At 46.8% G+C, this 15,567-nt stretch overlaps 1 protein-coding gene across 5 annotated transcripts in view; it reads right to left on the bottom strand.

The window, feature by feature from the left end:
• Positions 1-15,567, bottom strand: part of LOC129710095 (phosphatidylinositol 5-phosphate 4-kinase type-2 beta-like) — a 104,485-nt gene that overhangs the window by 49,524 nt on the left and 39,394 nt on the right. For 3 of the 5 annotated variants that reach the window (XM_055656809.1, XM_055656810.1, XM_055656813.1), the window contains one exon: positions 7,804-7,872. The exons of the other annotated variants lie outside the window; for them this stretch is intronic. In XM_055656809.1, coding sequence (XP_055512784.1) covers positions 7,804-7,872 — 69 coding nt within the window. The remainder of the gene's footprint in view (positions 1-7,803; positions 7,873-15,567) is intronic. 5 annotated transcript variants of the gene reach the window in all.

Below are 15,567 nucleotides of genomic sequence, written 5' to 3'. Positions count from 1 at the left end.
CTGGACTTCCCCAACATCGGGAACAATCTTCCTGCATCTAGCCTGTCCAACCCCTTAAGAATTTTGCACGTTTCTATAAGATCCCCCCTCAATCACCTAAATTCTAGCGAGAATGTACTAACTCTGTAGACCCGTAGTCTGGATCGAAACCGTGTCTCTGGCACTACAAGGCAGCAACCGCAGTGCCACCCCATATTATTAAAATGTGAAATTATAACTGGCACGATTGTTATTTCGAGGGGTTTTATGTGTAGGCTGCAGGTGTTTGATTATGGAACAGCAGGGTTGGCAGGGAGGCCATATATAAAACATGTCAGCAGTTATTTACTTTTAGCTGGATAAGTCAGCCATTGAAAAGATGAAGCAATAAAGTCTTATCAAGGATGATAAGCAGAAAGAACTGGGGCAGCTGTAAACATTACTTAACAGGATATTTTGAAATGCACGCTGCAAATGGTATGCAGCTGCTTGACAATGCTTGAAGTGGGTAGTTAACACGAGGAATGTGGCAATCTCCGCATTCTGGCACGGTGCAAGGCTATGCAAGCCAGCGTCAACTCCACTGTTCAACTTGCAATCCAGATATTTTGCCACTTTTAGTTCATTCTCCGTAACCCCCAAGTCCTCTGATTATTAGAGCCGGGGAGATCGAGGACCAGAGGGCGTAGGTCGAAGGTGAAGGGGAAAAGATTTAATAGGAATCTGAGGGGGTAACTTTTTCACACAAAAGGTGGAAGGAAATAGTTGAGGCTGGGACTAGTGTAAAGTTCAAGAAACAGTTAGACAGGTGCATGGATAGTCTGAAGAAGGTCCTTCAGTCTGAAGAAGGGTTTCGGCCTATTTCCTTCGCTCCATAGATGCTGCTGCACCCGCTGAGTTTCTCCAGCAATTTTGTGTACCTTCGATCTTCCAGCATCTGCAGTTCCTTCTTGAATACATGGATAGGACAGGTTTGGAGGGATATGGGCAGTTGGGACTAGTGGAGCTGGGATTTGTTGGCTGGTGTGGGCAAGTTGGGCCGAAAGGCTTGTTTCCGCACGGTATGACCTCATGTTCTCCTTCTCCCCCACCTCCACTATCCCAAACTTCCCAGCTCTTTGCCCAAGTCTCCTGTCTCTAGCTGAGGGGCCTGTCCCACATAGACGACTTTTTAGGCGAGTACAGGAGACTCTGCGCTCGCCACATGTTCGCTGGCGGTCTCTGGCGAGTCTCCTTCATGGACGCGAGGAGTTCCCGCATTCGGGGAGCTGGTCGCGGCCTCAGTATTGTCGCCGCGACTTTTCCGCCACGGAGAAAATCGATAATCCTGCAGTCGTGGGTGCAGTTGCCGTGGGGTCGACACTTAGTTCTAGTTTTTTTTGTTTTTTTTTTTAATTTCTTTATGCACAACTACTACGGACTGACGCAAAACTGCATTTCGTTGTACTCGTACTTGTATTTGTGCGATGACATTAAAGTTGAATTGAATCGAATTGTAGGTAGTCGAAGTAGTCCTTGGTAGTTCTAGTTAATCGCCTTTTCATTGGCTCATTGGGGGAAAAAAAACGTAAGCACGAGTTTTTCAGAACCAAGAATAACCGACTGGTAATGTTAAATGTCCACCGAACTTCACAGCTGGGTATCTGTGGCTTATTAAAAGTTGTATTCCTCCCCCCCCCCCCCCCCCCCCCCCCCCCCCCCCCCCTTTTAAAGGACTTACCATACACTGTAGGTACACAAAAATGCTGGAGAAACTCAGCGGGTGCAGCAGCATCTATGGAGCGAAGGAAATAGGCAACGTTTCGGGCCGAAACCCGGAAGGGTTTCGGCCCGAAACGTTGCCTATTTCCTATAGATACTGGAGATTGTTCAACTCTTTGCATGGAGCGAAGGAAATAGGCAACGTTGCCTATTTCCTTCGCTCCATAGATGCTGCTGCACCCGCTGAGTTTCTACAGCGTTTTTGTGTACCTTCGATTTTCCAGCATCTGCAGTTCCTTCTTAAATACCATACACAGTGCTAGCCGTCTTAACCTTCCTGCTCATCGCGGTGTGTGTCAGTAGCACCTTGGCTTTGCACCGTGTGAATTTCAGACAGCATTCCCCCCACCTTTGCGTTGTGTTTGTGTGTGTGTGTGTGTGTGCGCACATTCCACTCTGACAGTCGCCAGCAGTCCGTTGAAAAATCGCCTAAGTGGGACAACCCCTGAAGTAACATTTTGTTTGGGCAACTGCAGCCCTGCGATATGAATAATGATCTAATTTGATGTACCTCTTGCATTCCCTCTCTCTCCGTTCCTCCCAACACCCTCGTCATCCTATCACTGACATCCTGCTTAGTTTCACTGTCTGTATCCACACATTATCACATTCTCCACAGCCAACAATGGACCATTGTGGGCTCCACCATTCCTTGACCATCGTTGCTGGCTCAAATTTTTTTCTCTTCTTTCCTTTCATTCGTAAATTCTTTGTATTTTCATACCTCTAGTTTCCCTCTCCCCCGACTTTCAGTCTGAAGAAGGGTCTTGTCCTGAAACGTCACCTATTCCTTTACTCCAGAGGTGCTGAGTTACTCCAGCATCTTGCGTCTAGTTAAGTAACCTCACACTCTTATTGTCTCGGCTTAGGCTCGCGTCTGTAACTTTACTCCCTCAGTCTTTGCTAGCCTGGTCTGGCTAGTTCAATAGTCAGGAAAATATTATTGTCCTTGTATGGTGGTGTGCATGCTTGTGAAAATTGACAGCTTAAAAGTTTCACCTTTTATTTGCTTAGCTTTGATGGTTGAGATGTATATTTTGGGTGCATTTGGAGAAAGTATTTCTCTAGAAAGACTCTGGACCATAGAACAGTATGGTGATATTGATCAGTATGGATGTCAAGGTTTATGGGGAGAAGGCAGGTGAATGGGGACCATTGCCAACCTCTGGCAGTGAGATGAAGTCTCACACCCTGCCCTCTGTTGAGCTTCATGTTCGTTCACCCTGCTCTATTCAAAAACCATCTCCATGTTTGTTTCTCATTCGTCTCTTTGGATCTGTTGTCAATAATGACAATTGGCTTTAACCATCATTGACTGAAGGTGTGTACGAACATCCCTTTCCAATGTCCCCACCCCTCATAAGATCAGCCTGAAGAAGGGTCTCAACCCGAAACATCACCCATTCCTTCTGTCCATGCCTGTCCTGCTGAGATACTCTAGCTTTTTGTGTCTGTCCCCACCACTAAGTTGTACATAGAATAAGAACTGTTTAGATTGTGTTAAGTTCTGTTTCACCACGTTTCAAAACTTTGAAATCCACGATTTCATCCTTGATAGTTTTGTTTAGAGTTTATAGATACAGTGTGCAAACTCAGTGGCCTATCTGCCCACGAGTCCGCCCCGACCAGCGATCACCCTGTACACCAACACTATCCTACTTTTGGCCCAACTTGACCACACCAGCCAACTAATCTACAAACCTGCACGTCTTTGGAATATGGGAGGAAACTGGAGCACCCACAGAAAACACAGGCGGTCAATAGACAATAGACAATAGGTGCAGGAGTTGGCCATTCGGCCCTTCGAGCCAGCACCACCATTCAATGTGATCATGGCTGATCATCCCCAATCAGTACCCCGTTCCTGCCTTCTCCCCATATCCCCTGACTCCGCTATTTTTAAGAGCCCTATCTAGCTCTCTCTTGAAAGCAACCAGCGAACCGGCCTCCACCACCCTCTGACACAGAGAATTCCACAAACTCACGACTCTCTGTGAGAAAAAGTGTTTCCTCATCTCCGTTCTAAATGGCTTACTCCTTATTCTTAAACTGTGTCCCCTGGTTCTGAACTCCCCCAACATCGGGAACATGTTTCCTGCCTCTAGTGTGTCCAAGCCCTTAACAATCTTATATGTTTCAATGAGATACTCTCTCATCTAAACCCCAGAGTGTACAAGCCCAGCTGCTCCATTCTCTCAGCATATGTCAGTCCCGCCATCCCGGGAATTAACCTTGTAAACCTACGCTGCACTCATTCAATAGCAAGAATGTCCTTCCTCAAAGTAGGGGACCAAAACTGCACACAATACTCCAGGTGTGGTCTCACTAGGGCTCTGTACAACTGCAGAGGGACCTCTTTGCTCCTATATTCAATTCCTCTTGTTATAAAGGATTCAGATTCAATTTTAATTGTCATTGTCAGTGTACAGTACAGAGACAACGAAATGCATTCTGTATCTGTGACAACATGCCATCCGCTTTCTTCACTGCCTGCTGTACCTGCATGCTTACTTTCATAGACTGATGTACAAGGACCCCCAGATCCCGTTGTACAAGGACCCCCAGATCCCGGTCACGGAACAGACTCCGTACAAACAGCACCCGTAGACAGGATCGAACCCAGGTCTGTGGCGCTGCAGTGCAGTAACTCTACTGCTGTACCACCGTGCCGCCCTGACCATTAGCAATGATACTTTCTTCTGTTTGGTCGGCAGATTTCCTCAGGCATAAAATAACATTGTCTCGCAACTTTGATTCAACAAATGTGGCAACCATTTTGCACTCGGGATTCCAGAAGCAACACCAATTACACATGCATCTGACCTGTTGCTGGAGGGTGGGTGTTGCTTGGATACTAAGTTGGCCGTAATCCTTTACAGTTTCATGGCCTTTCACGAGAGTGCTGCCAGGAGCAATGTGCTATATTCATTCACTGCCACTCTGCTTTTAAAATCCCGATTCCAGTTTTCAAATCTTCCCTCAGTCATCACCTCTAATCATGCAGCCTCCTCCGTCCTCAAAGCCAACCACTCATTTCTGACTGTTATTTCTTGGTCAACAATTTGGTTTAGTTTAGAGATATACGGCACGGAATCAGGCCCTTCTGCCCGTCGAGTCCGTGCCGACCAGCGATCCCGCCCACACACACACTAATACTATCCTGGGGACAACTTAGAATTTGACCGAGCCAATTAACCTGTACGTCTTTGGCGTGTGGGAGGTAAACGGAGCACCCGGAGAAAATCCACGCAGGTCACGGGGAAAATGTACCAACTCCGTGCAGACGGCACCCGTAGTCAGGATCGAACCCGGATCTCTGGCGCTGTAAGGCAGCAACTCTACCGCTGCTCCACCGTGCTGCCTCTAAATATTCTAAATCAGTACCTCATTGGCATCCGTGTCGTCAGGTTCCAACCACAGCCCTTCCCTCATGGACTGCTTCACCTCTCTCATCCTTCAGTCAATTATTAGAATCTACCTTTGTGACCGAGACTTTAGACATTTAGTCATACATCACCAGAACAAGGGGTCACAGTTTAAGGATAAGGGGGAAATCATTTAGGACCGAGATGAGGAAAACATTTTTCACACAGAGAGTGGTGAATCTCTGGAATTCTCTCCCTCAGAAGGTAGTTGAGGCCACAGTTCATTGACTATATTTAAGAGGGAATTAGATGTGGCCCTTGTGGCTAAAGGGATCAGGGGGTATGGAGAGAAGGCAGGTACAGGATACTGAGTTGGATGATCAGCCATGATCATAATGAATGGCTGAATATTCAATATTGAATATTGAATCGGTGCAGGCTCGAAGGGCCGAATGGCCTACTCCTGCACCTATTTTCTATGTTTCTATGTTTCTACCAGACTGTTTCTCGTTGGGTATTTTTGAAGCAGATTGACAGGTTCATGATTAGCAAGGGTGTCAAAGGTTATGGGGAGAAGGCAGGAGAATGGGATTGAGGGGGAAAGATGTTTCAGCCATGATTGAATGGTGGAGTAGACTTGAGTCTGCACCTGTGACTTATGAAGTGATATAATACTGCACTGGTATGGTTATTGATTACATTTATCGATTGATACAGCATGGAAACAGGCCCTTCGGCCCACCTAGTCCATGCCAAACCCCCATCACCCATTTATCCCAGTTCCATGTTATCCCACATTTGCAACCACGCTCCACCCACTTAACCCATTAACACAATGAACCTACAAGCCCACACGCCTTTGGGATGTGGGAGGAGATCAGAGCACCCGTTCCGAGGAGCCCCATGACATCACAGGGTATATGTGCAAACTCCGCACAGACAGCACCCTAGGGCAGGTTCGAACCGAGGCCTCCGGTGCCATGAGGCTGCCTGCCGCTCAACCAGGTACGCCACTGTGCTGCCTGCTAGTTCTGACCAACCTGTTTGAAGTTTTTGAAGCAAGAGGGTGAATGAGGGTGAATGTGGCATTCCTAATGCAACAGAGTATTGACTAGCGGAGGTTACACAAAAAAACTGGAGAAACTCAGCGGGTGCAGCAGCATCTATGGAGCGAAGGAAATAGGCAACGTTTCGGGCCGAAACCCTTACGGGTTTCGGCCCGAAACGTTGCCTATTTCCTCTAGTGGAGATTGTTCAACTTGCCGAAACATAGATACAAGGAGGAAATTGGCAACGTTTCGGGCCGAAACCCTTCTTCAGACTGAGGGTAAAAACAGAGTATTGACTAGCATTGCACTGCAGCTTTCTACCACACTCTGGCCCCTCTCACCCTGGCCACAAACTCTTTGAATCACTTCCCTCTGGAAGGCGACTCCGGACTGTCAAAGCTGCCACAGCCAGACATAAAAACAGTTTTTATCCACGAGTAGTAGCTCTACTCAACAGCCAAAAATCTGTAGCCTCCCTTTGATCTGGTATTTTGTAGGTTCACGTGCTTGATCAATGGTGTTTTATCATTAATGTTTTATTATTATTAATGTTTAGTGTTTTCTTAGTCATTCGTAACTGTCACTGTATGTCATGTTGTTACTTGTGGGCAGAGCACCAAGGCAAATTCCTTGTATGTGAATCCTTGGCCAATAAACGCACTTACTTACATTACTGTTCAATGGAATTATTCCCTTTCTCTCCATCCCTCCCCCTTCCCAGTTCTCCGACCAGTCTGAATGCCCCTGATTACATTTTATATCTGTTTAGACAAAAATGCTGGAGAAACTCAGCAGGTGAGGTAGCATCTATGGAGCGAAGGATATTTCCTTCGCTCCATAGATGCTGCCTCACCCGCGGAGCTTCTCCAGCATTTTTGTCTACCTTCTATTTTCCCCAGCATCTGCAGTTCTTTCTTAAACATTTTATATCTGTTTGCTATGCTTGGTTACCTTCTCTTCGCTAACAATAATCCATTCTACATTTCACTTGATCTCCACCCTCTTTGATGTCTCTTTTTCATACTTTACAATTGCTTATCTCTGACTCCCCCCACCCACCCCACCCCCGACTCTCATTCTGAAGAAGGGCCTCGACCCAAAACGTCACCCATTCCTTCTCTCCACAGATGCTGCCTGTCCTGCTGAGTTCCTCCAGCACTTTATGCCTGTCTTCAGTTTAAACCAGCATCTGCAGTTCCTTCCTAAACCGTTCAATGGAAATCGGTAACCGTTCACAGATACTTGACAAGGTGGAGTCGCATGCATTCATTTCAATACATGCCTTATGCAATAAAAGACAATTATCGTTCTTATCAAATGCATTGAACATCAACGTTTGCATGCAAATGTCATGCAACTGTGCATTGAGGTTGCATGCTAGAAAATAGTGCTTTTAACTCTTTTTTTTTTAGCCAATGAGGAATGCAATTAGTTGCATCAGGATTTCCAATGAGTCTTACCCAGCTTGTGAGTAACATACAGGACAAACTGTACAATACGGAAGACTCAAGAAGAAATTGATCACACTCAAGGCTCTGCCTTCGCAACATGTTAATAGCAAACCTCACGTCACCTACAGAAGTTCGTGCAGTGCGGAGGAGAGGATGTTGTGGTGACACTGAGACGCAAGTTGCCATTTTAAAACTGACCTGGCGGGCTAAACCCATGTTCACTGTTACTTTATCCAGCTCCTGTGTTGGAAACTTTGACAAAGACCGCTATAAACAATAAGAATTGAAGAAACATAAACACACGCTTATATCCTGAGAACATCACTTGCGATCAATGTCCCTGCTTGTGAGGAAATGAAAAGACATTAAAAAAGGAGGAATCAAAACCAGATTACAATCAATTTTATCAAACAGGGTTGTAGCAGCTTTAAACATTCTCAGTGTTCACACTGCAAATGTCATATGTCATATCTACTCCTACTCTTCTGATTCACTAACTAACATTATCTTCAGAGCAGGCATTAATTTATCTAAACCAGAATGTTTTCCTCGCAACAGCGAGGGTTTTCTCCGAGTTCCTCTCACACTCCAAAGACGTGCAGGATTAGTTTAGTTTAGAGATTCAGCGCGGAAACAGGCCCTTCGGCCCTCCGAGTCCGTACCGACCAGTGATCCCCGCACATTAACCCTATCCTGCACACACACATGGGACATTATTTTTACATGTTCAAGAAGGAACTGCAGATGCTGGAAAATTGAAGGCAGACAAAACTGCTGGAGAAACTCAGCGGGTGCGGCAGCATCTATGGAGCGAAGGAAATAGGCAACGTTTCGGGCCGAAGCCCTTCTTCAGCAGCCGCTGAGTTTCTCCAGCAATTCTGTCTACGGTTTTTTTTAACATTTACACCAAGCCAATGAACCTACAAACCTGGATGTCTTTGGAGTGTGGGAGGAAACCAGAGATCTCGCAGAAAACCCTCGCAGGTCAAGGCGAGAATTCAGAAACTCCGTACAGACAGCACCTGTAGTCAGGGCCGAACCTTGGTCTCAGGTGCTGTAATGCAGTAGCTCTACTGCTCTGCCACCGTGCCGCCCCCTGGTTTGAAGGCTAATTGGCTATGGTAAAATTGTAAATTGTCCCTAATGTGTATAGGGCACAGATGTCGTAGTGCCAGTGACCCAGGTTCAATAATAATAATAATAATAATAATAATAATAATAATAATATCTTTTATTGTCATTGCACATCGGTGCAACGAGATTTAGTTTGCAGCTTTCAACCGGTCAAAAAAATTTAAATAAAATAAACTGTGTGACGTGATCATCTGAGGGAGACAGTCCAGGGGGGATGGGGGGCACTCAGCAGGGCCGGTTCAGAGCCGCTATAGCTCTGGGAATGAAGCTGTTTCTGAGTCTGGAGGTTCAGGCGTAGAAGGCCTTGTAACGTCTGCCGGAGGGAAGTAGTTCGAACAGTCCTGAGGCACCGTGTGTGGTAGATGCCCTCCAAGGCTGGTAGCGGTGTCCCAATGATCCTCTGCGCTCTGTGGACGACGCACTGAAGAGCTCTCCTCTCCGCCTCCGTGCAGCTGAGATACCACACAGAGATGCCATACGTTAATATGCTCTCCGTGGTGCAGCGGTAGAAGGTTGTCAGCAGCTGTTGGGGCAGACCAGTCTTTTTCACGATCTTCGGTGTTGCCTGGGTGGCGTTTGGACCTGTGACCGGGGTAATTTCCTTGGCTCTGGCTTCCTCCCACATCCCAGCGTGATGTGGATAGGCAGCTTAACCAGTCATCGTGAAATTGCCTGTAATGTCTGGTGAGTTACAGGACGTGGGAATAATTGACCCAAGTCTGGAAATAAATGTCAGGAGCAATAACTGTGATGAGGAAACTACTGATTGTTGTCAAAATTAATCGGTTCACCATTTTTAAGGCAGAGATATGGACAAAATCTTGATTAGAATGGGTGTCAAGGGTTATGGGGAGAAGGCAGGAAAATGACTCACAGCTTAAGGATAAGGGGGAAATCCTTTAAAACCGAGATGAGAAGAACTTTTTTCACACAGAGAGTGGTGTATCTCTGGAACTCTCTGCCGCAGAGGGTAGTTGAGGCCACAGTTCATTGGCTATATTTAAGAGGGAGTTAGATGTGGCCCTTGTGGCTAAGGGGATCAGGGGGTATGGAGAGAAGGCAGGTACGGGATACTGAGTTGGATGATCAGCCATGATCATATTGAATGGCGGTGCAGGCTCGAAGGGCCGAATGGCCTACTCCTGCACCTAATTTCTATGTTTCTATGAGATTAGGAGTCAGAGATCAGCTATGATTGAACGGTAGAGTGGACTTGATGGGCCGAATGGCCCAAATCTACTCCTATAACTTGTGAACTTTGTGAATATCCTTTAGACCAGCAACTCTGCCATCTTCATGAAAATGTTTTCGAGGCAGTTCCAGACCCACAGCTACATTGTTGGCTCCAGCCCAAGAAAAGTCCCAACAGCCACTTGGCTCAACTGCAATTAGTGAAGGACAATAAAATTGGGCGACACGGTGGCGCAGGTGGTAGAGTTGCTCCCAAACAGCGCCAGAGACCCGGGTTTGATCATGACCTTGGGTGCTGTCATGTGTGGAGTTTGCACGTTCTCCCTGTGACTGCGGGGGTTTCCTCCAGGTGCTCTGGTTTCATCCAACGTCCCAAAGAGTTAGGTAGGTTAATTGGCCTCCGTAAATTGCCCCTGTGGTGTAGAGAGTGGCTGTGAAAGTGGGATAACATAGAAATGGTGTGAACAGGTGATCGATGGCCAGCGTGGGCTCAATGGGCCATCTATCAATCAATCGAAATCTTGCAATAACGACACAAGGTGTTGGAGTAACAGCAGATCAAGTAAAAAATGTTAGTTTAGTTTGAGATACAGCGCGGAAACAAGCCGTTCGGCCCATCGAGTCCGCGCCGGCCAGCGATCCCCGCACATTAACACTATCCTCTACACACTAGGGACAATTTGTACATTTGCCAAGCCAATTAACCTACAAACCTGTACGTCTTTGGAGCGTGGGAGGAAAGTGAAGATCTCGGATAAAACCCACGCAGGCCACGGGGAGAACGTACAAACTCCGCACGGACAGCGCCCGTAGTCGGGATCGAACCCGGGTCTCCGGCGCTGTATTCGCTGTAAGGCGGCAACTCTACCGCTGCGCCACCGTGACCAAGCATTCCTGTAAAACATGGATAGGTGTCCTTTTGGGTTGAGACCCTTCTTCAAACTGATTGTGGGGGAGGGTGGGGAATGAAAGCTGGAAAAGAGCAGGAGCAGGCTCTGCATGGCATGGGGGGGGGGGGGGGGGGGGGGGGGAAGGTGGGAGTATTGGCTATATTTAAGAGGGAGTTAGATGTGGCCCTTGTAGCTAAAGGGATCAGGGGGTATGGAGAGAAGGCAGGTACAGGATACTGAGTTGGATGATCAGCCATGATCATATCGAATGGCGGTGCAGGCTCGAAGGGCCGAATGGCCTACTCCTGCACCTATTTTCTATGTTTCCATGTTGCTATGAAAAGGGGAGAGGGCTCTTGGATCGCCAGAGCCCCCATGAATAAAATGAAAGCACATAGAAACATAGACATTAGGTGCAGGAGTAGGCCATTCAGCCCTTCGAGCCTGCACCGCCATTCAATATGATCATGGCTGATCATCCAACTCAGTATCCCGTACCTGCCTTCTCTCCATACCCCCTGATCCCCTTAGCCACAAGGGCCACATCTAACTCCCTCTTAAATATAGCCAATGAACTGGCCTCAACTACCCTCTGTGGCAGAGAGTTCCAGAGATTCACCACTCTCTGTGTGAAAAAAGTTCTTGTCATCTCGGTTTTAAAGGATTTCCCCTTTATCCTTAAGCTGTGACCCCTTGTCCTGGATTTCCCTAACATCGGGAACAATCTTCCTGCATCTAGCCTGTCCAACCCCTTAAGAATTTTGTAAGTTTCTATAAGATCCCCTCTCAATCTTCTAAATTCTAGAGAGTATAAACCAAGTCTATCCAGTCTTTCTTCATAAGACAGTCCTGACATCCCAGGAATCAGTCTGGTTGCTTCGCAGAATCTAACTTCATGCAATTAAAAAAAAGCCGCTGTGGTGATGGATGAATTGTTCAGCCGCAGGAAGCCAATGCAGAATGTACACTTCATATAAACGCTGGCTGCATTTTACAAAGCACAGAGATATCTAGTGGTGCAAGGTGGCTACTGCATGCACTGCCCCAGAGAGATCCAAACTTCGATCAAAAATTAGATAGTTTAAAGTAGGATGTCAGATTCGGATTGACATTTATTGTTGCATGCGCCAATTAAGGTGCAGTGATATTTGAGTCACCATGCAGCCATGCAATTAGAAAGAACACAACGCAATTAAAAAGAATGATAGAACTGAACATAGTGATCACTGTTACACAAAAAAGCTGGAGAAACTCAGCGGGTGCAGCAGCATCTATGGAGCGAAGGAAATAGGCAACGTTTCGGGACGAAACCCGGAAGGGTTTCGGCCCGAAACGTTGCCTATTTCCTATAGTGGAGATTGTTCAACTCTTTGCATGGAGCGGGGGAAATAGGCAACGTTGCCTTTTTCCTTCGCTCCATAGATGCTGCTGCACCCGCTGAGTTTCTCCTGCTTTTTTGTGTAACCTTCGATTCTCCAGCATCTGCAGTTCCTTCTTAAACATAGTGATCACTGTGATGGGAGGCATTAAAACACAGTCAGTCTTCTTCCTAATCCAAACTAATGCTAATATTTCTGCAGGTAGAGGGCAAGAGGGAAACAATTAATATTTCTGATTATATGACATTTTAAGTGTTTCCAACTTTTTCTCTTAACTCATTATAACAATTAACTGTGTAGGGAGGAACTGCGGATGCTAGTTATGGTCTATGGACCGACCATATGGCCTATGGTATATAAACACACTGAACTTTTATCTCCTGTTCTGTATTATGTTTACATATTCTGTTGTGCTGCAGCAATGCAAGCAAGAATGTTGTGGTCCTATCTGGGACACATGACAATAAAACTCTCTTGACTTGACTAGTTTAAATCAAAGATGGACACAAAAAGCTGGAGTAACGCACGGGTCCCGAACATTATGGAGGGCACTGTATGATGGCTAAACACTTTAGACTCTTGTATAATATTTTAACAGAACAAAATGTAACCATATAACAACTACAGCACGGAAACAGGCCATCTCGGCCCTACAAGTCCGAGACGAACACTTATTTTCCCCTAGTCCCATCTACCTGCACTCAGACCATAACCCTCCATTCCTTTCCCATCCATATGCCTATCCAATTTATTTTTAAATTATAAAACTGAACCTGCCTCCACCACTTCCACTGGAAGCTCATTCCACACAGCTACCACTCTCTGAGTAAAGAAGTTCCCCCTCATGTTACCCCTAAACTTCTGTCCCTTAATTCTGAAGTCATGTCCTCTTGTTTGAATCTTCCCTACTCTCAATGGGAAAAGCTTATCAATTTGATCAAACAGGATTGTAGCAGCTCTGTCTATCCCTCTTATCATTTTAAAGACCTCTATCAAGTCCCCCCTTAACCTTCTGCGCTCCAAAGAATAAAGACCTAATTGATTTCAAATTGTTTGTCAATGCCTACGATACAGCAAATTTGGAAATTGTGCTGCTATGAGCTGACTGGTTTAACGCTGAGAGTCCCCAGGGGGGCAGGGTGTACCCAGACACACAAAATACATGTGGAACAAGTGGACTTTGAAATGTCAATAAAGGTGATATAACACAATTCTGGTGCAACACTTAAATAAACAAGAGAGTGTGTATCTCCAGCCTTGCACAAACACAGATTCCAATTCGGGAGAACTGTTCAAACAGAAGTTTCATGAAACAATTATCTTAAAGATCTGCAATCCAGAATTTCACAAGCATCGACTAGCCTATAAAGATACCTTATTCATTAACGGGACACAGGCATTACTAGCAAGGTCTGTAATTATTGCCCACCCTCAACTGTCCTGTCCTTGAGCTTCTTGCTGGGTCATTTCTGTGGGCAGTCTGGTGTTGTTCCCAGATCAGGTCAAGGAGAGATGGTAGATTTTCAAAAAGGAATTGGGCAAGCATTTGAGGGAAAACAATTTGCATGGTTACAGAGAACAGGAGCTGCTGGAATGCTCTGCAAAATTGGCAGGTGCTTGATGGGCCAAATGGCCTCCTTTGTGGGTAGCTTGACGATAGCTTCCTTTCGGCCAGACGTTATTGGGCGGCATGGTGGCGTAGTGGTAGTGTTGCTGCCTTCCAGCACCAGTGATCCGGGTTTGATCCTGGTACGGATGGTTGTCTGTATGGAGTTTGTCTGTTCTCCAACCCCCCCGACACGTGTGGGTTTGCTCCGGGTGCTCCGGTTTCCTCCCACACTCCAGGTATACAGATTTGTAGTTGAATTGTAAAGAATGTTAAATTGTCCCTAGTGTGTGTAGTAGGGTAGTATTAATGTGTGGGGACCGCTGGTTGATGCGGCCAGGGTGGGCCGAAGGTCCTGTTCCCGCGCGATATATCTCTAAACTAAACTAAGGTTAGTTTTTACAATGTTACAGATAAACAGATGGTGGAATCTTGAGCAGGTTTCTCCAGCACTTTGTGTTTTACACCCATCTGGTCATCAGTTGAGATACCAGCATTTCATTTCAGTGCATATTTGACAAACCTATCCTCATCTCCGGTATAGACAAAACTGCTGGAGAAACTCTGCGGGTGAGGCAGCATCTATGGAGAGAAGGAATAAGCGACCTTCCGGGTCGAGACCCTTCCTCAGACTCATCTATGGTGTGGTCACTCTCAATTCTGTTTCTGGGTTAAAGGTAGAAGGTTTTGTATTTTTATTAGAAGCCTACTGCCGCACTGACAGCCATTATTTGCCTTACAATGCAATTGCTGCCCATGAACTTCATCTCACCTGGATCCACCCATCACTTGTCAGCTCCTGCCTCATCCCTCCTCATCACCTTTCATTTGATTCGATTTAATTTATTGTCATTGTCTTCAATTAAGAGACCACAAAATTATTTTTCCCCTTAGTTATATAAATAATTTAAAAAAACACAAAATCACAGAACACAGTAGTCCACAACACAAACATCCCCACAGTGGCACCAAAGTTCCCCACTGTAAGGGAAGGAACCAAAGTCCAGTCAACCTCCTCGCTGATGTTCCCCAATGTTCACCCGGGCGCCCCGAGGTTCAGACCCTCTCGTCGGGAGCGATGGAACCCCGCGTTGAACCGGAGAACATCCTCAGCGGCCCGGACCTCTGAATCGGCCACCTTCCACCGGAGTCCGCGGCTCCCGATGTCCACAGGCCGCGCTGGGCGGAGATTCGTGCTGGCGACCCCCGGCAAAGGGTCCCAGGACTCCGCGATGCTGAGGTCAGCGCCGCCCGCGTTGGGAGCTCCGTGATGTTGGAGCAGCGGCCCAACACTCCGGAGCTCCAGGCGGCGATCCCAGGTAAGGACTCGCCCGCTCCCTGATGTTTCCAGCGCCTCGCCGCTGCCGCTGCTGCCGCTCCGGTCCCGGCAGGAAAGGCCGCGCCAATCCAGTTAGTAGGGGGGGCGAGGGCGCGACTCAAGATAATAGTCGCATCCTCATCAGGAAGCAACTGAAGGATGTTTCCCCCCATACCCCCTTCCCCCCCCCCCCCCCCCCCGGCCCGTTCCCCCCCCCCCCAACCATTTAAAAAACACAAAAAACACAAAAAAAAACATACTTTAAACATAAAAAAAAAAAAAAAAAAAAAAACAGACCGTGGGCGGAGGCAACCAGTAACAGCGCCACTGGATATCATACTGGCTACCTCCTTTTTACACTCTCAGACCTGATGTGTGGTCTTGACCAGAACATTGGCGATCCTTCTGCCTCCACAGATGTTGACTGACCCATGGAGTTCCTTT

The sequence above is a fragment of the Leucoraja erinacea genome, chromosome 27 (genome assembly GCF_028641065.1).
Source record: "Leucoraja erinacea ecotype New England chromosome 27, Leri_hhj_1, whole genome shotgun sequence".
Classification (NCBI taxonomy): Eukaryota; Metazoa; Chordata; class Chondrichthyes; order Rajiformes; family Rajidae; genus Leucoraja; species Leucoraja erinaceus.
The sequence above is the reverse complement of the archived record's forward strand: the minus strand, read 5'-3'. Positions and strand labels throughout refer to the sequence as shown.